This window comes from Dendropsophus ebraccatus, chromosome 3, assembly GCF_027789765.1.
Source record: "Dendropsophus ebraccatus isolate aDenEbr1 chromosome 3, aDenEbr1.pat, whole genome shotgun sequence".
NCBI lineage: Eukaryota > Metazoa > Chordata > Amphibia > Anura > Hylidae > Dendropsophus > Dendropsophus ebraccatus.
In genome coordinates, this window is record NC_091456.1 from 87,776,977 (window position 1) to 87,802,060 (window position 25,084).

The 25,084-nt window shown below is 39.9% G+C and overlaps 1 protein-coding gene across 4 annotated transcripts in view; it reads right to left on the minus strand.

The window, feature by feature from the left end:
• PALM2AKAP2 (PALM2 and AKAP2 fusion) overlaps positions 1-25,084 on the minus strand; it is a 249,477-nt gene that overhangs the window by 144,777 nt on the left and 79,616 nt on the right. For 3 of the 4 annotated variants that reach the window (XM_069962177.1, XM_069962180.1, XM_069962179.1), the window contains exons 4-6: positions 7,312-7,426; positions 3,235-3,256; positions 807-908 (exon numbers count right to left, since the gene is read on the minus strand). In XM_069962177.1, coding sequence (XP_069818278.1) covers positions 807-908; positions 3,235-3,256; positions 7,312-7,426 — 239 coding nt within the window. The remainder of the gene's footprint in view (positions 1-806; positions 909-3,234; positions 3,257-7,311; positions 7,427-25,084) is intronic. The other variant, XM_069962178.1, reaches the window with a different exon arrangement.

Below are 25,084 nucleotides of genomic sequence, written 5' to 3' on the forward strand. Positions count from 1 at the left end.
ATCCTATACATGATTATACTGATGATAAAAAGGTAAACATATAGAATTAGCAGCAGTACCCCTCCGTGCTGTGAACAGTAATACTTACATTTTTTGTTTCCAATTCTGAATACATTTTAGAATATTACACATATTTATTAGAAGGAAACACTAGAAACATTCACTGTATGCTAATCTGCTGGGAACAAATAATTACATTTACCTGCACACATATTGTGGATTACTTCAAACACTGTATAACTCTAGTTAGTTCAAAGTTTATACTTTTCAGAAAAAATGTAATAGATAAGCATTATGCCTAGAATAAAGCCATGAGGAGTGGTCTAATCATAAATTTTACATTCAGTGGTTTTAGTGAGAGTAATTGTTTCTGAGCATAGACACTGATAAATGTGCTCACTATCTTCATATCTATGACAGTATACTGTAAATGTACGTAAGCAAGTTAAGATCCAATGTACAGCACTGGACAATATCTACCTGTACCCTTCAATGCACTTCACAAAGTTTGTTGAAAACATAAAATAAGTCATCTGTTCTGCACCAAATTCTACTAACTTATGTGTAATAGGTGAGTGTTGTAGCGTGCAATGATGAATGCAGATACCTTTTCTTCATTGAATAAGTGTGTTTAAATGCAGCTTTAAGAACACATTAGGTTGTTTTATAGGACTTAGAGACACTATAAAAGTAACATTTATACTATTAACCAATTAAAAAGTTCTAACTTTTAAGATTCTACGTAATGCCCCATCTTTTTGTTTCTATTGTAAAACAATTATCCCGGTAGGGTATAATATACTCACCAGGTGTCGTTGTTCCGTCACAAACGTGAGTTGTTTCCAGTTGACGTGTATAGAGGCTTGTGATGTCAGGGATCTTGGAGTAGATATAATTTACTGCATCTGCTTTAAAGAGAGAGCAAACAAGGTTAAGTTAGCAGCATTGTGGAGCCCCACGGCCGGAGCTGTGCTTAGACAGCAGCAGTACGTTAACTTATCTGCCTGCACAATGAACATCATAGCATTCTACTGAACAGCTGGATCAGAGGACACAAAGTGCAGATTCATTGCCTTGTGATTGCAGTTCAATAGAGTAGCTGAGGCAGGAGGGAACTCATCCAGGTCCCTCAAGCTTTGCAATAGGCTCATGAAGTTCTGGGGAAATTCTGGATTTATACAATTAGTGGCAATATTGAACTATATTACTCCTGATTAAATCAAATTATTTTACATAAAAAACAGGATATTGTATCCTAGATCAGTAGCGTTGTAGGATCTGAGAAAATATAAAAAGTAGATCCCCATCTTCCTAAGAAGAAATTACACATTAAACACAAGTCTAATAACAAATGACCTTGTTCTCAAGGGCCCAGGATTACTAATACAATGCAAACATAGACTAGACAGTTAAGACTGCATCAGGTATACTAAATCACAGTGACTCATGCTGTATAATACATCTGATGCATCTTTAAACTCTCTAGTCTAAGGCCTCATGCACATATTATTTAAACAATCACGCATGGTGCTTCTGGCTATATCACAATTACATATGGTGCCAGGACGTCCATGAATCTGGTCCGCAGCACATCGTCCGTGCACAGACCAGATTCACGGAGTGTGTGAATGCGGCCTAAAGTTATGCCATCCACCGTATTAGCGGGAGAACCCTTTTGACTTAATTATTTCAATAATATTTTATTTTCTGATGACATACCCCTCAGTGTCAATGCAGTGAATGTGCAGCTCTAAAGCTCAGACTCCTTTTACTATAACAAATATATATAAGGAATATAATAAAATACAATATGGAATTAATCGGGACAGAATGTTGCACCAATAAGCAATGGTCCAGATTTATAACTCAGCAACCAATCACAGCTCAGCTTTCATGGACTGTGATTGGTTGCTATCTGTCAAGACAAATGGAGCATATTTTGGCTAGAATCACACACAGTGGTTTTTAGGGGGACTTGTGTTTCTCTTTTGTGTTGGATCTGCTTCTGGTTTTGGCACAAGAAATACACTGATAGTTTAAAGAAAAAAAAAAAAACCTGCTGTGTGTGTTTCCAGCCTTTTAGATTCAATTTACGACCATGTTTTATATCTACTTTATTTTCGTATTTTGCTCCTTTTTTTTACTGTGTGATCATAGCCTCAGACTTTGGCATAGCTTATTGTAGGATGATATTGCAGATAATGACAATTTTATTTTTTGTTTAAAATAATACTGTTTATAGGCAAAGTGGTTGCTCTAAAAGTCTCCAGGCACAGACAGCTACCAAACCTGTTAGCGTAGATTTATTAACTGCATTTAAAACATATACACATATACTTAGGAGATTCATTTTAAATTGGATTACTGCTAAAAATAGCACAACATAATCACATTCTGCTGGAGCCTTGATCTTACATTCAGAATTAGATCATTTATGCTCTCAGGAAAATTAGAGAAATGCAGACTTTCCGTTTAGTTCCCAATTTCTGCACAAATGTGTCCTATGACTACAAAATGAACAATGAGCAACATCCACTGTATATCATCGTAAGGGGTATTCCCATCTCCACTGTATATTCCATAAATGTGTGATGAAAGCTGGTCCCCCCTCTGCGATCCGCTCCTAACTCTAGAACAAGGGCTTCTCAGCTCTGTCTGGTCATTGTTGCAGAATATGTATCAGTATATATTTTTAATTTGTAAAATAAAATATAGATTATACGCTATGATTGCTCTTTGAATGGGTTTTCCAGGCTTAGAAAAACATGTCTGCTTACTTCCAAAGACAGCTGCACTCTTGCTCTCAGTTTGGATGTGGTTATGTAGCTTTATTGAACAGTTTTTACTGTTATCCTGGATAACCCCTTTAAAGGGTCCATTCACAAATACTGAGTTTCTCACAGTGAATCCTGTGCAATAATGATTACACCCTAGACTTTAATCAGCACTCTAAGGTGTATGGGGTTCTCCCGAATGACCACCTACAGATGATGTAGGTGGAGATAGGGGTCAGGCTTCATAGAAAACCACTGCTCCACCCCTTTGTTTTGTAGAAGATAAACCGCAGCGAGAACTCTCTGCAAGTTACTTCCCCCAATAGAGAATACAGCATTGCTCGGCCATGCTGAACGTTTCTGGGTATGGGGAGGACGGGAGCCGGTGGAAAGAAATAAGTGTTATTGAAGGTGTATGGCCCTCTTTAGTGTTTAGCAAACTTTAAACTGAATATCTTACCTTTATTTTCATTTGACAAGCTCTATAAAAAAAAGGAAAATATTTAGAACTCTTTGAAAAACATCATTATATTATACATTTTTCCAGTTATAAAATCACTTATAGGCTATGTTCACACAATGTTTTTTACCACTTCATTTAAAATGGTGCCCATTGTTCTGCTGTTTGGCCGCCTGTCAGTGCAATGACTGTTATGTGTGTCTTTAATTGATAAAACAATTGAATTTAATAGTAAAAACGGTAAAAGGACTGTGAAAAAAAAAAAACTGCATGAACAATTAAAAAATAAAATCCAGTGTTTGCAAAAGACACCCAAAAATAATTGACATGATCATTATTTTGATGTCAGCGCAAACAACGTCCATTATTTTATACACTGTACTTTAGACGTCTGTCATTCCATTTGCTTCAATGCTTTAAAGTCAATTACATTGCAGCAATAATGGGTGATTTTTTAAATATAACAGGCGGCCCCTTTCTTATTTTTTAGAAGTTGTGTGAACAATGACAAACTATAAACATTATGTTTTTGTTAGTGTACAGCAATGTGTGATTCTGAAGTCTTATGCTCTGTTTACACCTCCACTCTTTTTGTCACTTGGAACTTGGAAAGTCAATGCATTCTATTAGTATCTATTACAGTACCGACTATAAGATTTTAGTTATGGCTAAACACAGAAAACATGACACTATTGTTAACACAGTCTTGAAGACGTGTTTTTATCAATTGGCATATCCAAAGGCTGGAGGCTGTCAATATATGATGTTTAAAGCGACTCTGTACTCACAATCTGTCCCTCCCAAACCACTTGTACCTTCGGATAGCTGCTTTTAATTCAAGATCTGTTCTGGGGTCCGTACGGATGCAGGTGATGCAGTTATTGTTCTAAAGAACAACTTTTAAACTTGCAGCCCCCTGCCCAACAGCCACGGCTTGGAGTATCTGTGCCCTAACTATGCACCCCCCCTCCGTCTTTCCTCCCCGTCCTCTTCACCATTTTTCCTATTCTTCTGCAGTTAAAACTACACAGGTGCCTTAACGATCCAGCCCATGTGCTGTGCTGACACAGGTGATGAATTGTAGAAAATCTGCCTGGAGCATTCCTAATGATGAAGAGGGTGGGGAGGAGGGACAGAGAGGTTGTGCCAGCCTAATGCATACACAAACTAGGCCATGGCTGTTGTGCACAGGGCTGCAAGTTTAAAAGTTGTTTTTTAGGACAATAACTGCATCACCTGCCGGACACCAGGACAGATCTTGGATTAAAAGCAGGTATCTGAAGGTACAAGCGGTTTGGGGGGGGGTCAGATTGTGGGTACAGAGTTGCTTTAAAATAGCCATTTTACTTTGACTTGTATAGACAAAACTGCTAGTGTCAACTGGCAAACAAATTGTTTAAATGGGCAAAAAGATTAAATCTACACCAGAGAGTAATTTATAGCATTTTGGCGCCAAAACTTGGCAGATTTATGGAAATTATAGGTACAATTTGCATAAAAAAAATTACACGTTTTGCCACTAAGATGACAGCCATCCAAAAAACGTCTGTGATATGGCCAAAAAAATACATTGTGTATATATAGTCTAAATGTAAAATTAGACATGCTGTGTTTCATATAAACACCAACTAAAAATGCCATTGTCACCACATGATGTTTTTTTTATTTGGAAATATAAAAAAACACATATCTAAGTCTAATCTATATTTAGTTCTTTTACACTTGTGTTTTTTCATCACGCTTTCTGTCCTTTAGACCATTAAAGGTTGAAAAAAAACATCAACCATGGTGTAAAGTAGAATTGTCTTAGTTGCCCCAAGCAACCAATCAGATTCCACCTTTCATTTTTCAAAGAATCTGTGAGGAACGAAAAGTGGAATCTGATTGGTTGACAATTCTGCTTTTGATATGTCTGTACAATATATAAAAAGGTTTGTTTGGTTTTTTTTACAGGTGACACATGACAGGTATACTTTATTAACCCCTTAATGAAAGAGCCAATATTTGTGCATTTTTGTTTTTTCCTCCTTGTGCTAAAAAAGCCATAGCACTTCTATTTTTTTACCTACAGATCCACATGAGATGTATTTTTTGGGCCACTAATTTTACTTTGCAATGGCAGACATATATATATTATTTATTTTTTTTTGGGGGGGGGGCGTTTTTACGTCTTTCGTCCTATGGTAAAATTGACATATTATATATGTTCCTTTAATTGGTAGGATTACAACAATATGCAACTTGCATAACTTTTATATTATTTGATGGCTTTTAAAAAAATAAAGCCTTTTAAAGAAAATAAATATTCCTTAAGGGTGCGTTCACACCTACAGGATCCACAGCAGATCTGCAGCAGATTTGATGGTGCAGATTTGATGCTGTGTTCAGTTATTTAAATGAAATCTGCTGCAGATCCGCAGCAGAAAATCAGCTGCGGATCCGGTAAGTGTGAACGTACCCTAAAACTGTTCTATTCCCACCCTTATAACACTTTTATTCTTTGGTCCTTTGGCGTCATGATCTGTACTTTCTATCGGTACCTTCATTGCGTAGATATGTGACTTTTTGATTTCTTTTATTACAAATTTTCTGGATTTGATGCGACCAAAAATGCGCAATTTTGCACTTGGCGATGGCACACACGGCGATACCAAATATATTTAATTATTTTTATTTATAAATGGGAGGTGATTCAGACTTTTATAAGGGGTGGGGATTTTTTATTAATTAAAACACACTTTTTAAAACATACATTAATTAGAAGTCCCTGGGGGACTTCTAATATAAGCACACTAATCTCTCATAAAGATCAGTGTAGTATGCATTATACAACACTGATCAATGAATACCGAGCCGGGATCAGCATCATTCCGATGCAAAGGCCTGGGCAGAAGGGATCCCCCCTCCGCAATCGCATCACGGGGGGGGGGGGGATGGGGGGGGGGCATCCAGCCACAAGACCCCAGGGAAATGCCTATGGAGGACTTTGAAATTCAGCTGTCATGTTTGTGTTTAGCGGGAGTGGCAATTGCCTGCGCCCGCTAATAGCCGCAGTCCCAAGCTCCAGATAGCAGTCCGGTTCGTGGCGGTTTAGAGTAGGGGCATGGCGCGGCCCCCCTCTGAACTCCTCTAGTGGCGCAATGGCGTAAATATACGTCATCCGTCGTTAAGGGGTTAAAAATCTTAGAATCACATGATTAAAGAATATGAGAAACAGATCACTGATCTCAGGGACACCAGCAAAAGATAACACTGACGGCTGCTCTTTAAAGTGCTCGAAGTAGTGAAATCCTAGGTACATTGCCCCCTGGGAAACATGAATATGCAAAAAAGAGCCCATGGAGCCTCATTTAACAGTCTTGAAACACAGGACTAGCCAGATATCCCTCCGGGAAGGGCCCAGCCAAGGGGTGGCTCCTATAGGGAAACCACCGAAACCACCATATTAGGTTGCCCTATAAGTCAATGTAATGACAAGGGAAGAACTTAGGCCAGGTATCCATCCACAGACAGCTGTTTTGGGGTGTTGCCCCTCATCAGTGTAAAGCAGAATTCTGGCTAGGTGGGAGCAATGCCTAGTAGAGCCATAAGAGAAACAGATCACTGATCTGAGGGAGACCAGCAAAAGATAACACTGCCGGCTGCTAGTTAAAGTGCTCAATGCAGTGAAATCCTAGGTGCAAAGGGGTGGCTCCTGTAGGGAAAACATCAAAACCACCATATTAAGTGGCCCTATAAGTCAATGTAATGGCAAGGGAAAAACCAAGGCCAGGTATGAAGAAAGAATCACATGGTTTGTAATGTAAAATAAATATTCAATTAAACATAAAATGCTAATGTTTTTTTCAGACAAAAAATACTCTCAAAATTGAGGTCTGATGGAAGCCTAATGCATAAGATGTCTTTCTAAATAACCAAGCATTATGGTTAGTGTGAGAAATAGATATTCAAAGGTGTATCAGATGTGTTCATGTATTTGTTCTGTTGAAATACAAATTTTCTTCTTCACATGATAGCAAAATATTTAAATAACCTGGTTTTGATGGCCACAGTACGGATAATAAGTATTCTATTTACCTTTTGCAAATCTACAAATGAAAGTTCAGTCTCTTTTAGTTTCTCTCTCAGTATTTGTTCTTTGGCAGATATTAGCGATTCTTCACTTTCTAGTTGCACAATGTCCTGTTCTAATCTGTAAGACATAAATAAATAATTATACATACTTAAAAGTGGATTATAAACATGGCACAGACAGACAAAGAATTTTGACAAGACTATTTATTCCTTATAGTTAAGAAATGATTTATTAGTTAATAAGATATGAAGGACTGGAAATAGACAAATAAACACTTAAGACTAGTTCAAGAAACATCATTGACCTATAGGCTGTTCACACATAATATTTCCATCAGTCTTTTTTTAACCAAAACCAGGTAGGAATTAAAAACACAGAAATGCTATGTTCACACTTGGTTTTAACGGCGTCCGTTGCGATCGGACCTGAACTTCCATACCCAACCCAGGACATACAGTTACATTCTGGGTCGTGAAGGGGTTAATATGATGATAACACTGATGATAGAACTACAAGGTTTAAAAAAAAAAAATAATGGATTGATTAAACCATACATTACAAAGTAAAAAAAAAAAAAGTTAAAACAAACATAATCCATTTTACAATCACCATAAGTCCAGAAAAGTTATTTTTTTGCAATTTAGCCACCCGTCCAATAACGGTTGTTGGTACATTATTCTAGTTTACGTGGACCAGTTGCTCTTTGGGTGTGTCTTTAATTGAAAATTCCATTGAATTTATTAGATAGGTTATGTTCACACAACGTCCAAAAAAGAGAAAAGGTGTCCGCTTTTTCTATTTAAAAAGACGTCTGTTATTGTTGCGATTTAAAGGGGTTTGCTAGTTTATAGTAAAATAGTTTAGTGTACAGTATTAGGCCATGTTCACATGGCATGAGACACCGGCCATTCCGCGACCCGGCCGGTGTCAGAAATTATCATCCTGGCCGGTACTGCAGTACCAGCCAGATGATCTTTAGTGCCGCTAAATTTAGATGCGGGCGGCCAGAGCCGCACGCTCCATTGTATGAATTGACAGGGTTTTCTGTGGCCGCTATTCATTGAATAGCGGGCGCAGAAAACTGACATGTCAGTTTTTTGCAGCGCCGCTAGGGGTCCCGGCCGGAGTGTATACTATGTGTGTACACTCTGCCTGGGATTCCCTTGGCCTGCAGCACAATGTGGGTAAAGGATTAATCACGGGCGTGTTGCAAATTGGCACCGACGGCCTTGATTAATAATTGACTTACGTTGTGTGAACATAGCCTTAGTAAGTGTACTCACTGTATATTCTGACCGCCTCCCTCTTTGTATCTCATAGAGCTAAAATCAGACCCCTCCTCCAGGCTGTGCTACCCTGCCCTGTGGTGAGGCTATCCATAAGATGGCTGACATGGAGGAACATGTGATGATGCCAACCCCCCCCCCCATCCCCCCCAGTGTACACCACTGAGCCTGTGTATGCCTATGGAGGACACTGGGGATGGGGCATGGTCTTGTCTAAAAAAGCTTCATAAACTCATATCAGATTTATTTTAAGCCCAAACTAGATATATTAGACTAAAAACAGGCGCAATTAGTTTGATAATTGTCCCCCTATGAGCCAGCATGGTCCTCTCCCTGCTCATTGTCCCAATCGGTACAGGACTGAAGACTCAGACCCAGACCGATCAAAACTTTTGACATGTCTATATGTCATTTTCCCTAAACTATCCCTGAACAATTTTTTGCAGTGTGGCATAAAGTATTATCCAGCTGAAAGAGCCATAGAGGGCGTCACGGTCTGCAATGATACTTACTGTACGTAGGTTATATATGTTAGGGTGCCTTCACACCTACCGGATCCGCAGCGGATCTCACGCTGCAGATTTGCAGCGAGATCCGCTGTGGATCCAGTCCCATTCATCCCTATAGAGCAAATACTCGCAGCGTGATTGACATCCCGCTGTGAGTATGTGCTTTAACCCCCCGCAGCCTGCCGCCCAGAGCAGCTGGGCTGTGGGTGACTGGGGGTTAAAGCACATACTCACAGCGGGATGTCAATCACGCTGCGAGTATGTGCTCCATAGGGATGAATGGGACTGGATCCGCAGCGGATCTCGCTGCAAATACCGGTAGGTGTGAAGGCACCCTCAATGTACCATCCAAACGAATTGCAAAGGGCTTGTACTACTCCCACAGTGCATCATGTTGCCATTTATATGCGCCCGGCCATCCACATGATGGGGAAAAAAAAAACATGATACATCCGACCAGGCCACATCTTTATATTTAATTGTTCCATGATCCAGTCCTGATGATCAGCATCTCTCAAAGGGATGCACTCTCAAAGGGATGTGGCTACCCAGGCATATATGCAGCAATACACGCATGCCATGTGTGTTGTGAAACCTTCCTATCATAGCCAGCACTAACCTTTTCAGATATTTGTGTTACAATACAAAAAGACATATCTTTTTACTTGCCTATTTTTCCCACTTAATCATCACACAAAAGCACTCAACATTACATAACAATTACATAACAAAAGAAACATGTACGTCTTGTAAAATGTGAATTGATTTAGTTTAAAAACAAACAGACCATCACCATGTTGTTATTGTCAGCTAAGAAAGTACAAGAAAATGCAGAAAGCTGCTTTGCTCTGTCAGTACTGGGATGTGTCATTCCTTTGGGACAGATTCTACGTTGGCTTAAGTGACTCTGGGAAAATCAGCCTAATCAGGAAGCTTCATCCATTGTGGGATGTGTTGGTTTTATAGTATCCACCCTCACTGGTTTCCTGTTATTGTTTAAGGTAATATCCACCAATGTGTGCCTATACTGTCACAATCTGGGCACTCAAGCTCTGGCCTTTTCATCTGTCACTCTGACCTCTGCCAAGTAAGACTATCGAAATGAAAAGAGATTCCTGAAGGAATGAGTCTACTACATTCCAGTCTTTAAGAGAACATGGCGATAGCAGAAGAATGATAAAGTAATCTAGGTTACAGATTCGGGTGGATGCTTAGTCGGAAGGGTTCTTTAACCCACACCCAGAGACGTAAGAAATCCACAGCACACTGTGCAAATAGTGACAACACCTTTTATTATTATTTCTCTGCTGTGTTCACTGAGGTGAATACTTCATATTTTCTCCATACACAGAGACATTAGAATGCAGCGGGGGATGTTTATCAAGTCAGCTGCTAGTAAAGCATGGCAGGCTTTTAAAGGAAAACCAGTCAATCACTTTAGGCAAAATTTAAAAGTAGAAGGTACTTCAGGGATGGTACTCCAACATATTTCCTTCCTTCCTATCTTGCTACCTAGTAAATTTTAGGTATAAAACCAAGAAAAGAAAAAATTTTATTCAGTCACATGTAATTTTTTTTTTTTTTTTTTATCGCAATTGCCTCTCACAGTTTAAGTGTACCTATAATAAATAATTACTGACCTCTCCATTTTTTGTACAGGGGAAAACTTGCAAAATCACCAGTGTGTCAAATACTTATTTTCCCCACTGTACAATGACCACTCCTGGTGGTCCTGTTCTATGGCTCATTTCTAGTTTTAAACATACACTGGAATTAAAATCTGGCTACAGCTGTTCAGACCTTAGCCGCATATAAAGCTTGGGGTGAGTATAAAGAATGACAAAAACTCTGACTGAACATTCCAAACTCCTTCCCAGACAGCTGAAAGCTCTTTTACTTTATGTGGTATATAGCATGTGCAACAAGTATTTGTGGGGACATATTCTTTTTTTAGTTTCCAATGTTTTCGTAGAGAGCATGAATAACAAGCAAGTGGCAGGGTTAGTAAGACAGAACAGGCATACTATAAAAGGACATAGTTACAAATCCTTGTTTATTTCACGGAAAATTAGAACAAGGTAGCGGTTTATGTGGGATTTGTTTTGGATGTCTGAGTTGCTTCTCATCAAGAAAAATGAATGTCGCATGTGTTATGCTACTAGTTACAAAATGCTCATACGCATACCCTTCAATTTTAAAAACTTCACGCAGTTTATATTGGTTTTAATCCTTCTGCATGCACCAGCGCAAAGAAAACCGGACTATAAAGACAGTGGTACTGACCCAAAGTGAATATTTGGGTTCAGATGAAACATCTGTGATCACATTTGTGATAAATGTGATGGATGTTTTTTCAATATGGTGCAAATGACTGTTCTCTGTGCCAGGGGGATCTAGGAACCCCACCCATTTCCTCTGTTTGTTACCAGGTTCTCTAACTTACTATGTTATGTGTCATTCTATTTTCTTTTTATACGTATACTTTTTTTATATAAATATTCTCAATAAAAATAAATATTTAATGTTTTCTATGCGTTTTGTGGTATTTGGCAGTTTGATCTATCGACATTTGTTAAACTTATGGCTGGTATATGTAGTGATACATTTTTTGAGTCTACCATGCTGTTCAAAATGGGGAAATTTTGTAAGCCAATGCCTGCTGCTCTGTAAATAAAGTTCTTACCATGTTTGTGTGGATTTCCACCAGTTGTAAGTCCCACTGGGGCACCGACTAATCTATGTAAGACATTACAGAATATGTAGGTGCTATAACAGAAGGGATGGAGGAAAAATGTGAAAGGCATTTCCTGACAACTATAACAGTGAGGAAATTATTGTAACACCACTAGCTTTTCTAGGGAATTACAATGAAGCCAGAGTAAACCACTGTGGCAAATGAAAACATAAATCTTTACTACATAATTTCAATGCATTAATAATTATTTATTATCATATGTGATCAGAAAATGCTGTATACCTCAAAAGTACATCTCTGGTAAAGTGGTTTGAGTCTAAGCAGGGACATTTTAAGTACAGCAGGACATCTTGTGGCCATAACTAGAATTTATCTGGAGGTGCAAATTTTTCACCATCACTAAAATGTGAACATTATATATTTGATAAAACACCAAACCTGTTTCATTATATTCAGTCACTTTACACCACTATTTTTAGTAAAAAAAAAAATATATATATATATATATATATCCATATAAAGTCAGATTTCAAAAATGGGCTTTGGCCCTAAAGACAATTTCTGGACTGGTCCAGAAGGGGTAAAATACCCGATGTGTGGCTCTGGTGTGCTGCTTGACATGCACACAGGTCTCAGAAATAAAGGACCACCTTGTGGATTTTAGGAACTTTTGTTTTATTAGGATGTTTTTTATGCACATATTAATTTTGAAAATGAGTTGAAGTGTCAAACCATAAGAAATCCCCCCCCCCCCCAAAATACTCCATTTTGGAAACTATGCCCCTCAAGAAACTTATAATGGAAGTATTGGATAATTTTTCCAGTATAGTTTTGTTTTAGCTTATATTTTCTACTTTTTACATGGAAGAATAAAGCACCAAAAAGCAGTTCCTCAGGGGTGTCAGATTCACAGCTTTTGCAAAACTACAATTACCATGAAGCCCAAAGCCAAACATTAGTTGTCCAGGCATGGTGAGAACTGTAGTTTTGTAAAAGCAGGAGGGCCACCTATGGTATATGTGGTCATAAGCTGCTATTTGAGCAAACTGCGGGTCTCAGAAGGAAAGGCACTACATTTTATATATTCAGCACAGATTTTACTGTAACCATTTTTGGACACCATATGCGTTTGCAGTGCCCCTTGTAGTACCAGTAGAATGGAAACTCTCCAGAAGTCACCCCATTTTGGAAACTGCACTTATTGATAGGTGTAATGATTATATGCACATCCCAGGCATTTGAAAAAAGTTTTTAATTTCTTATTTTCACAAGAAAGATAAGAGAATAAGCACTCAAAAATGTGTTACTCAAGAACCATATATGGGGTCATAAACTGTTTAGCATACAGTACAGCTCAGAAGATAAATATTGTTTTGCATACTTAGAACAGATTTGGTTGGAACTGTTTTAGTGACCATATGTCTTTGCAGTGTTGCAGTGCCCCCTGTGGTACCAGAACAGTGGAACCCCCTCTCCCAGAATTAACCCTTAATATGAAAAGTATATCTTTAAAAGAATTTATCTAGTAGTGTAATGAATATTTTAACCACACAAATGTTTGAGGAAAGTTTTTAAGAACTGTGGAATGTAAATGTTTTTTTTTAACTTAAAATTTTGTCCGTCATTTTGATTTTAAAATTAAGTCCGTCCTTTCTTTGTTTGGCCATTTATCATTTTATATACTGTGTGCATTGGACGTCCGTCATTCCACTGAATTCAAAGCATTGCAATGAAATCAATTACATCGCATCAATAACGGTTGACGTTGTCGTCGTTGACGTTGTCCCGGAGGAGCGATCTCCCTGTCTGATGCCGGCCGGGGACTTGTCCAAGATGGCGCCGTCCCCGGCTCGGCACTCGTTTGTATTCGGCTGCAGCAGCCGAAAGCAAACGAGTGCCGATCTCATTGATCTTTGCTGTATATCTATACAGCAAAGATCTCAATGAGAGATCAAAGTGTATATACTAGAAGTCCCCTAGGGGGGCTTCTAGTATATGTGTAAAAAAAAAAAAAAAAAAAAAAGTATTGTTATAAGTAAAAATCCCCCTCCCCTAATAAAAGTCTGAATCACCCCCCTTTTCCCAGGTTATAAATAAAAGTAATCAAATAAATAAATAAACATGTTTGCTATCGCCGCGTGCGTAATCGCCTGAACTATTAATTAATCACATTCCTGATCTCGTACGGTAAACAGCGTCAGCGCAAAAGAATCCCAAAGTGCAAAATTGCACATTTTTGGTCGCATCAAATCCAGAAAAATGTAATAAAAAGCGATCAAAAATTCGTGTATGCGCAATCAAGGTATCGATAGAAAGTAAACATCACGGCGCAAAAAATGACACCTCACACAGCCCCATAGACCAAAGGATAAAAGCGCTATAAGCATGGGAATGGAGCGGTTTTAAGGAACGTTTATTTGTTAACAATGGTTTGAATTTTTTACAGGCCATCAGATACAATATAAGTTATACATGTTATATATCATAGTAATCGTAACGACTTGAGGAACATGCATAACAAGTCAGTTTTACCCCAGGGCGAATGGCGTAAAAACACATTCCCCCCAAATAAAAGAAATGCGTTTTTTTTTTTTCAATTTCACCACACTTTGAATTTTTTTCTGGTTTCGTAGTATACTTTATGCAAAAATTCAGCCTGTCATTGCAAAGTACAATTAGTGACGCAAAAAATAAGGGCTCATGTGGGTCTGTAGGTGTAAAAATGCAAGTGCTATGGCCTTTTAAGCACGAGGAAAAAACGAAAACGCAAAAACGAAAATTAGCCTGGTCCCGAAGGGGTTAAATAGAAAAAGCTGCCACCGTTCCTCTTTTTTTGACGCTGTGTGAACATAGCCTTACAAGGATCACCTTTGATGTCACCATGTAGGTCAAGTGTCTGCATAATGATTGTCATTTTTTGTCATGGAGACTGTGGACTTGATTCTTGGGGTGCCCTGGCTTGACAGAATTGGTCAAATGGGGGAGTTCCTGTGGTTGTTCTCTAAGTTTTGTTGGTCCGTTTGTTTGTATTATGGAAAATGCTAATGACCTCCCCTAGTCAACTCTTGATTTCAAGGATGTATTTGATGAAGCTAAAGCTGATGCCTTGCCATTGCACCATCCATATGACTGCGCCACTGATCTCGTGCCTGGGGCCAAGTTTCCTAAGGGTCACATTTTTAACTTGTCTGCCCCATAATCAGAGTCAATGTGTCAGTACATTCAGGATAGCCTTAAGAAAGGTCATAACTGTCCCTCTCTGTCACCTTTGGGTGCTTTTTTTTTCTTTGTAGAAAAGAAGATGGTGGACTGCGGCCCTACATCGATTACAGGGTGTTAAATTAAAAAAACTGTCAAAGACCAGCATCCACTCCCTCGGGTAACAGTAGATTTCTAAATAGTCTCTTAAAGTCACAGTAACCAGCATTACTGGTGCATACAACAAGATAGAGAAAAGGGGATTAGTAGATGTGATAGAACGAGGGTATCGTCGTGCTGCTCCCTTAGAGTGTAAGTTCATACGAATGCAAACATTAGCATAAGGAGAAATAGGGGTCGCACTCAACCTGTTAAAATCTTCATCTTTCTCAGGCTAAAGAACCTTATGCCAACCTAAGACCGGTGGTATTCTTCTCCAGAAAATTCTTCACTACTGAGATGAATTATGACACCAGTAATTGGTAGTTGCTGCCAATTAAATGTGCCTTAGAGGAGTGGAGACACTTCCTGGAGGGAGCACAACATCAGATAATGGTACTTACTGATCACAAGAATCTTCTGTACTTGGACAGTACCAAGAGGGCCTTGTTCTTTACCAGGTTTGATTTTTTGGTTACTTATCGTCCCAGAGCCAAAAATGTTAAAGCTGATGCTCCATCTAAAAGTTTTGTGCGTGTGAAGTTTTGGTGCGGGTCTGGAGGCCCCTCCTTAAGGGGGGGGGTGTTTGTCAAGGTGTGCTTGACTCCCGAGACCGCCAAAATGCGCGGCTTGACTCCTGGACACACCAATGGTGTACCTGGCAACCGGGCCGACTGGACCGACCACAACTGCTACTCCCATTATGCCTCTTTGCCTATCTAGCTCCTGGTTGTGATTTCCCTGGTTTCTGATTCTTGGCTGGACTCCCTGACTTTCCCTTCTAGTTCTAGTTCCCTTCAAGCAGATCGGCGCTCGTTTACATTTATTATCGGGCCCCCATCGGCCGTCTAATAGTACCTTAACTCTGCCTGCATTAGTATAATGCCTTAGCTTTATCAGTGGGCCACAAGCTATGCTAGATCAATTCTTAACCAATCCTAACAAATTATGATATTCCTCCTTAATGGTATTTCAGACACCAAGAATAATGCAGTTGTTTGAGCTGTTCTTTCATAGTGACTAAAATGTACTACTGCTGCTTGTAAAGGGAGAGATCCCATTAATACATACATATTAAAGAACTGCTGATTATACTTAATTTCACTTTTGATATTAAGATGTTTTTAAGTACTGTATATGTGGTCATTGCATACATAATTCTTAAAAGGTGCCAAAAATATGAATCACATGTTTGTGATAATCTGAGCAACCAATGCTGTAAATGGACAGCAGGCGTAATAGGGCAGAGTTCACAGATGATATCAGCATAATAATGAATGGTACAGTGTCATAGCATACAGCCTCCACACCGGAAAGTATGCAGCCAAAGGTCTGGTAATTGGTAAGCCCTGGAAAATAGGACTCTCATTAGCCTTCTAATTGCAGACTCAAAATACAGCTGCATATGCAGTGCATCTGGATAAAAGACGTCTAGAAAAATACATTATTTGTACCAATGCTATTTTTACAATATCTAAAAAACAGGAAGACATTCCAAAAGGAGGATCTGGTGAGATACACTTTTAGTGAAGGCATTGTATTAATACAATTATGATACTATTGATATGATAATTTATGATATATATGATATATGATATTATTGTTATGATACAATAAATATAAAGATAGAATAATAGAATAAATGTTTTCATTGTCCAGACACATTATCAAGGTGTTGTTTGTGTGTCTTGCATGTTTTTTTAATGTGTGAACAAAAGAAAGGTATAAAACAATTCATTAAAAAAAAATGCATAAAGACATTCCAAAGACAAAAACTTTAAATTTTAAGGCTTGTTCTGCCTAAGGCTGGCTTCACATGGCCTTAAAATCCAGGAAAACCGCCAATAAAAATGCCATGCCATTTTTTGGTGCAAAAAACGCCAGCAGCCAGATGTTGGCCAAAAGTCAACGGACGTTTATTATCTGCCAGTTTTTTTTTATGTAGACGTCAATTGGATTGTTCTGGTTCTGGTTGATTTAAAAAACGCCAATGCTGTGCATATGGAGTTTTTTTTCTGTCATTTTTGTCACCTTTACAGCCTACACAAACACCTAAAACACAAGCAAGATCATTCACACATAAAGTAAAAAATGCTAGAAAAAATGCCAGAAAAAACGCAAATGCATAAAATAAAATGCACTAAAGTTAAGTCTATTAGTAGGGCACTGTGAAATTGTAATTTCAGCTATGTTTATTTTATACTATGTATTTGTGGTGTAGAACTGTGGGTGTTGCTATTCTCTACACCCCTCGTAAAAGTCTGTACTTGTTTTGGTCTTGTTGCAACTACTGTATTTCCAGAGATGACCACTAGATGTCGCTGTATTATATAACTAAGGTTCAGAAGTTGCACAGCTAAAGTATCTCAAGGGTTATTTGTGTGTATATGTACCAGATTCTGTTAGCCAGTAGGATCCCTCCTTTCTTCTATTCTATCCTCTCTTTCTTATGCCCTTCTCTATTGCACTCTTTTCACCCAGCCACAGAGCATCTTACACGCTGGTTAGGAAGTTAGTCCCTTGGGTGGAGGAGGAGTTTAAGCCAAGCTTTGGTGGAGAAAGGACACAGCTCAGATAGCTCTCCAACGTGGTTCTATCTGGGCCCTGGCCCTCTACCAGGTGCCCTCTACAAGTTGGTTCTTAGTTAGTACCCCGCATGGGTAGGACGCAGAGCAGAGTCTCCTTACAAACTTCTTTCATGAAGCACCACACAAGCTGTGTGATGCACTGTTAAGCCCTTCAAGCGAGGACTAGTCTACAGATAACCTCAACCCACGCCGAGGACTAGGAGTCACTACAGTGCAGGACAGTATCCACAGGAGAGCCAAAGAGCTAGGAACTGATCCAGGTGAAGCAAAGTTACTAAAAGTCGATGAACTCCATCTCGCAGCGTGGGTGTACTTAGGGAACCCTAACCCTTCCGCTCATCCCAGTTAACAGGGTCTGGGGCCTGTGTCACCGATCAGTACAGTTTAGCCAAAGCTAGTGGGCATCAGGTGGTGTGAAGACTATAGGAAAGGTCAAAACACAGGCACAGGTTGTTTCTTCTTCTTCTTCTACAAGTATTCTTCTATGCACTCCAACCTCCCGGTAGAGCACATTACTAATTGGGTTGAGACTCTCACAGCACTCTCCTCTCTACTACCTCAGTACACCCTTATAAACTCTACTAGATCCTACTCAGCACTTACCCTACAGATCTGGTGGTTCTTTATTCGTGTATTTATTGAAACTGTATCAAGTGTATTTCAAGATTCGTTTTTAGAGATGAGCGAACTGGGTTCGGGTTCGAGTCCATCTGAACCCGATCATTCGGCATTTGATTAGCGGTGACTGCTGAACTTGGATAAAGCTCTAAGGTTGTCTGGAAAACATGGATATAGCCAATGACTATATCCATGTTTTCCACATAGCCTTAGGGCTTTATCCAACTTCAGCAGCCATCACTAATCAAATGCCGAAAGTTCGGGTTCGGATGGACTTGAGCATGCTCGAGGTTCGCTCATCTCTATTCGTTTTATTACCTGCTGCACCTTAACAAGTAGTAAACCAAGTCAACGTTAATACCTGAGTCTGTAATTACTCGCTACCACCTGCACAGCACTTGGGACATTTCCCCTTTCTGTGGGTGCCGGGTCCGACCAATATTCGGGAGCGTTACTACACTGCTCTGGCCACTTAAGACATAATCCCAAGGGACCCTGACGCAACACAACAGGACTCCGATCACAGGGGAGAAGGGTACAACCGGCCTTACTCCTTAAAAGCAGGCATGCCAACACACCTGTGTGCCAACCAGGCACTGGCGTTACGTGACAAAACCCTTAAGGTCCGGCTGTATCTTGACCATCCACCACAAGTAGTGGCGTCACACTTCTATCTACCAAGTGACCGGCCGTCCAACCGCTACAACATCATCTGGGGGTCACCACATATTGACTGATAATCAATACATAATTAACAAAGAAAAAAATCCCCAACACAACAATAAATAATCCCAGCGAACAATTCAATATATACAAACAAAAGGGAAGCGTTTTTAGGGAAAATTATGAATATTCTTTATTTATTGTTTTAAATAAGTATAAAAAACACACACACACTCACACAGGCACCAACACTGGGGTCTGTGTGATGTCACATGAAAAAAAAAATTGTTACAAAAAGGACACTTATGACCACGAAACGTGCGTCGGGTTGTGGACCCAAGACCCTCCATTGCTGGTTCACAGGTTTGTAGCAGGGGATGTGTGATAGACTTACTGGTGCCTCACTGTCAGCCCCCCTGTCCTTGTAATGTTGCATACTTTATGTGTATTCGTTCCCCCTCATGTTACTGCCTATTGGCTGTATTAACCATTTGAGCCCTGCTACATGGTTTAAGCACTTTAACTGTATATATACTTATTGATTTTTATTACATGTGTAGGGGGGAACATTGTATGATGGCAACATCACTATACTAGATATATTCCTTTGGTGGTGTCCTGGGATCCCATTTTTTGCATTTGTGTGGTCATAAGTGTCCTTTTTGTAACAAAAAAAATTTTCATGTGACATCACACAGACCCCAGTGTTGGTGCCTGTGTGAGTGTGTTTTTTTTAATATTTTTTTAAAACAATAAATAAAGAAGATTCATATTTTCCCTATAAAAGCTTCCCTTTTGTTTGTATATATGATAATCAATACATTAAAAAAAGCACTGTGGTGAATTGGTTTTTACTTCAGACTATCAATAAAGAATATTTTGTAGACTCTTGTAAATGTCTTGTGTATGCCTATTTTAGTTATTGTGCCATGTGTATGCTGTACACCATCTTCTTTCCTTCTTCCCTTCTGATATAGTTCTCCTAATGCCTATACTTCTGACAATGCCTTTGGATTTGCAGAGACAAAAGGGGTGGATTTTTATCCTTAAACTTGCTCTATTTAAGTGTAGCAAATGATACATCAGTGACATAGAACATTTGTTATCCAGTTCAAAGTACAGAATTTCAGCGACTGGGCCTGAAGCATCAGCGGTGACCGGAGATCACAGGCAAAAGGCTGCAGGACAACAGGGGGGAATAGGTAAGTACAGTGGTACCTTGGTTTAAGAGTAACTTGGATTGAGAGCGTTTTGCAAGAAGAGCTCAAAGGTTTTCAAAATTGTGACTTGGTTTCAGAGCATTGCTTTGGTTTAAGAGCTCCCTGTACTGAGTGGGAGGGAAAGTCTGCTGCTATAATGTGCCTGTACTTACACTCAGTTATACACATATGGCTTTATTTATGGATATTTATGGAGGATTTATCAAAAAAGTTGCTTTAGTCTAACATTTACCAGTTTAGTTAGCAACCTAGACTGGAGATACTGCATGCTTTCTGTACCTTGTGTAAATATTTTTTCTCCCGACATTAGATAACTTTATTACATAGCTTAGATATCTGGGTAGTCATACTTAAAGAGGTTGTCCAGGAAAAAATAATTTAATTGAATCAATCGTTCACTAAAAGGGTGCTCACCTGGCACCACACTACAAGGTTTGGCATCCGCACTACAAGGTGAACAGGGCCAGATCAGTTCTGTATTTAGTGTAGAGGCAGCGCCACGTTACTGCAGCTTCGTCTCTCACTGAAGTGAATTGAAGCCGAGCGCCTACTGAGTACCAGCCAACTGTTTCCAGACCCCTTCTCCCTGTAGTGCAGATGCCACAGTTAATAAGCTTTGGTGCATGTCGATCAATTATTTTTTCCTGGACAACCTCCTGATACAGAGCTGTAACCGCATAAAGTGAGTCTGGTCAGATGTCAAAAATGGCTCTGGTCTTTAAAGGAGACCTGTCACCCCCCGGGTTACGGAGATATGAGTGCCCGAAGCCCGACCGGACCAGGAAGCGGGACCCGGCAGGATCAGGTGAGTATAGGGGGCAGTAATGGGGGGTCGGGAACCTGTCACCCCGACACGGGAGTGACAGATCCTCTTTAAGGCACTATCTGGACCGGTCCTGAAGGGGTTAAAGCATAAAAACAAAAAAATAATAATAATAATGTAAATTGCAAACTTACTTTACATCCCCTGTTGGTTTAGATTTTGAAAGTTAATGCTCTTTTAACCCCTTCATGACCAAAGGTAATTGATGCATGGATATCCTGGTCACATTGAAGCACCGCTCTCCTCCTTGCCATCAAAGCTCAAACGCTTTTACTTTTTGACATACAGGGCTGGTTAGGGGCTAACTTTTTATGCCATGTTTAGTTTTCTTGCCATCATATTTTGTGTAAATGAACCTTTTTTTAAATTAATTTAGTAAATTTTTATATTTTAATATGTTTATTATAATTTTTTTTTGTAAAATGGAAAGGGGTTGATTTCAACTTTTATTAAGGGATGGGTTTTGTCATACTTTTAAAAATCATTGCATATACTGATAAATGCTATGCCGAGTCCCAATCAGTCAGAGACAGGTACTTCACCTGTCACTGACTCGCTTAAACACAGCGATTGCTATAGATCCCTGCTGCCTGTCATTATGAACAGCTCCTAGGAAACTAAAGTGCGTGGGGCTGCTCCCACTGAAGCAGCCTTGCTCACATTAAAATCCCTTTCACACCAGGAACGTTTATATACGTTCCTACTGTACATCAGCATTAGAAGTGTATACAGCTGTATGGCTGACATGAAGGGGTCAAGGAGATTTTTAGAGTGGATGTTTTTACCTTTTTGTTTTTGTTTGCTATAATGTCCCAATAGCATTTCACAAACCGTTTGGCTGTTAATAGAACAGATCTGAGATCATTAAATCTGTTCAATTAGATATAAGCCCTTTTTATCTGCAGTCTGGGAAAATCCTCCTAGTAGCGGAGATGATATCATGACGGACCACCATGCCAAGTTAGGGCTCTGCCTTGAACTATAATTGAATTATTCACATGAGCTCAACACCTCCAGGGAGTAAAACGACATTCTGCTTAGAAATATTGTTTATGTATATTTATTTAAATCAACTTTTATTAATAATAAGGAAAAAAAAACCATGTTCATTTTATAACCCTTCAATCTGTAAAGTGGAATCTAATCTATCTGCCAAACAAAATTAAAAATAGATTAATTGGTACATCCTTTCCAATTTCCCTCTCTGAGTGGGGTTGTTTCTGTAGCATAAATATGCATTTTTACACACCCGAGTCAGATATATGCAGCAGTCCACAGAACCTTTTCTGCTGTGCAAGGGTCAAGTCATTTCCACACATCTGCTTTACTAGCTCTCTATTTTTAGTACATGCTAACAAAGTCTAGGCTCATTTTGATGCCATGCAAGGCTCACTCCCTACATTTATTGCCTTAGCTCTCCCCTTTTTTGTTAAAAACAGTACTGTATATACAAACATATAATACAGGGTATAAAATGGATATAAGGAGAAGCTTATAGCACAGCATAACACCAGGAAGCACTAGAACAATCATGTATAGAATGTAGATGCAACAACTCAAGTGGTAAATATAAATATGGCTATATATACAGTCTCTGTTCAGGTTTATTTTCATAGAAGCCAAAATGTCGGCTGTAGGGATGGTCCAAACCGAGTTCGGTTCATGTTCGTACGAACCCGAACGCTCTGCAATTATTCCCGCTGTCTGCCCACTCCGTGGAGAGGGTGGATACAGCGGGAGGACCGCCTGGAAAACTAGGATACAGCCATAGCCATAGGCTGTATCCCAGTTTTCCAGGCGGTCCTCCCGCTGTATCTACCCGCTGCACGGAGCGGGCAGACAGCGGGAATCTGATGCCGAGCGTTCGGGTTCATACGAACCCGAACCTCGGCAGTTTCGGACCATCCCTAGTTGGCTGTTTCACCCATTCCTGAATTCCTTTAACAACTCCTTACATCCCATACTTTAAGGCCCTGTTCATATTGTGTCTCACAGTGTCTTTTGTAGGCATGTGTTGCAGATTCCCTGTTGGCGGAAAATGTGCAAACACTGGTTTTGCCCCAAGTTATAAAGATAAGAACATTAAGAGAAAGACTATGCTTCGATTCTTACAGAATTCCAGCAAAGATTTAGTTAGGCAATAAATATCCAAGGGAAATAGGAAATATATCATGAGTGAAATGTGGGAGAATGATTATACCATTGCTTCTTTTCATTTGTAGAACATAAAAGACTGAACATTGTTACATAGGGATTAGTATTTACTACTTGCAGCAGGCTAACCTAACGTTTACAGCATAAGGCCATGTTCACACTATGTATAACACCAGCTGTTCTGTGATCCGCACGAGGCGTACGCCAGGGAGAAGGTGCAGATTCACCCCTTCTCCCTGGCATACGCCTGCTGTACGCCCCGCTCGGCCGATGGGGCAGGGGCAGCTTGGGGTCGTGGCAAGGTGGGGAGTAGGCGTGGCCTCTTCCTGCATCTCATTTATCATGATTTACGCCTGCTTGCTTAAATTATGATCCAAATCTACAGCTGCTGGAAGCAGGTGCAGATTTAGTACACTGTGAGTAGGTTCGGGCGCCCGGCTGGCTTCCCTAAGAGGCGTGCGCCTCTAAGTGAATTCTGCCGGGGAGAAGGGAGCGGGGCCTAATATAAGACCGACATACTTGTACATCAGTCTTCATAAATCCCCCCCTCAGTGTATACACTCTGGCCAAGATTCCATAAACGGCAGCACATTGTAAGTTTCATATCAATCACAGCCTTTGTTGCAAATCGGCAACAATGGCCGTGATTAATATGAAACTTATGTACTGTGAACATAGCCTAAGAATTTACATACTTAAGCTGCCATTATACTCGGAAGCAAGACACTAATGGACAACAATTCTTAATACAAAAGTTGTGCCGCAATTGCTCTTTCTATTTTGATACCACCATCAGTAAATACCTTGGTTAAACTGCTTGCTTTACCTGTAGGGTTCTATTTTACTGTGAGTTGCTCTGTGCAGTAAAAAGAGCAAAACCACATATAGATGCAGTATGCGCCTGCTAAACCTGGCAAATCAAGAACTACTGCAGAAGGTTGCTTACAGCAACTAACAAATTTATAATGTGGGGTATTTGGAGGGGTCATTTCTGAGGAACCTTTCATTGTGGGTAACTGTACTTAGAAAATATTACTGTAATACCTCTGTTCTCTAACACAATCAGTTCTGAAAGGCTGTTCCAGATCCGAGCAGCTCGAGAAACGAGCTGTGTGTTCCCAGAGGGAACAATGTAAATCTATTTAATTAGTTTTTACACTCCATGGATCAGGTGCAGAGCACCCAGCCAACAGAGTGTAAAGAGTTAGGTGGTGATGCAATAGCATCATCACTTACCTGCTCTGGACTAGCAGTAAGTAGTGATGCATCCTGCACCACTAATTACTGTAAAGCAGTGGGGATTCCTCTCATAATAATGGGAATCCCCGCTCTAGGTGGGTGTTCCCCATGTCGGGAAAAAGCACAGGCGGTGGGTGAGTGCTTTGGCTGGCAGCTGCCAAGTGACCATTGTGGAGGGCAGCCAGCGCTGAAGCACGGGCACCAGCGGCCTGGAGATTGCTCCACGCTGGGCATTGCAGGGTCTGGAGCTTCTGCAGATGCCAGTGCTCCAGCACCATCTGCCCTCAGCACCTCTCATCTGGCAGCATCCAGCTCACTATTCCTCGGGCTTCCACTGCTCTTCCTGTTTAGAGCAGGGATTTCCATCATTATGAATCCCCGTTTCTGTAACCTTAGTGTTCAAACACCTCAATAACTCCCCTGATTTTGTTCCGATACCTAACAATGCTTGAGTACTGTATAAAACTTCAGGTGGAAATTTAATATGAATACCGAAATGTTCGAGCACTGAGGTGTTTAGAAACCAGAGTATTACTGTATTTACAATTCAGAGAATATAGTCATAAGTATGTGGCCTGACTGTTCTGTGCAGGAACTTCCTGTCATGTGAACTGAACCTTTAT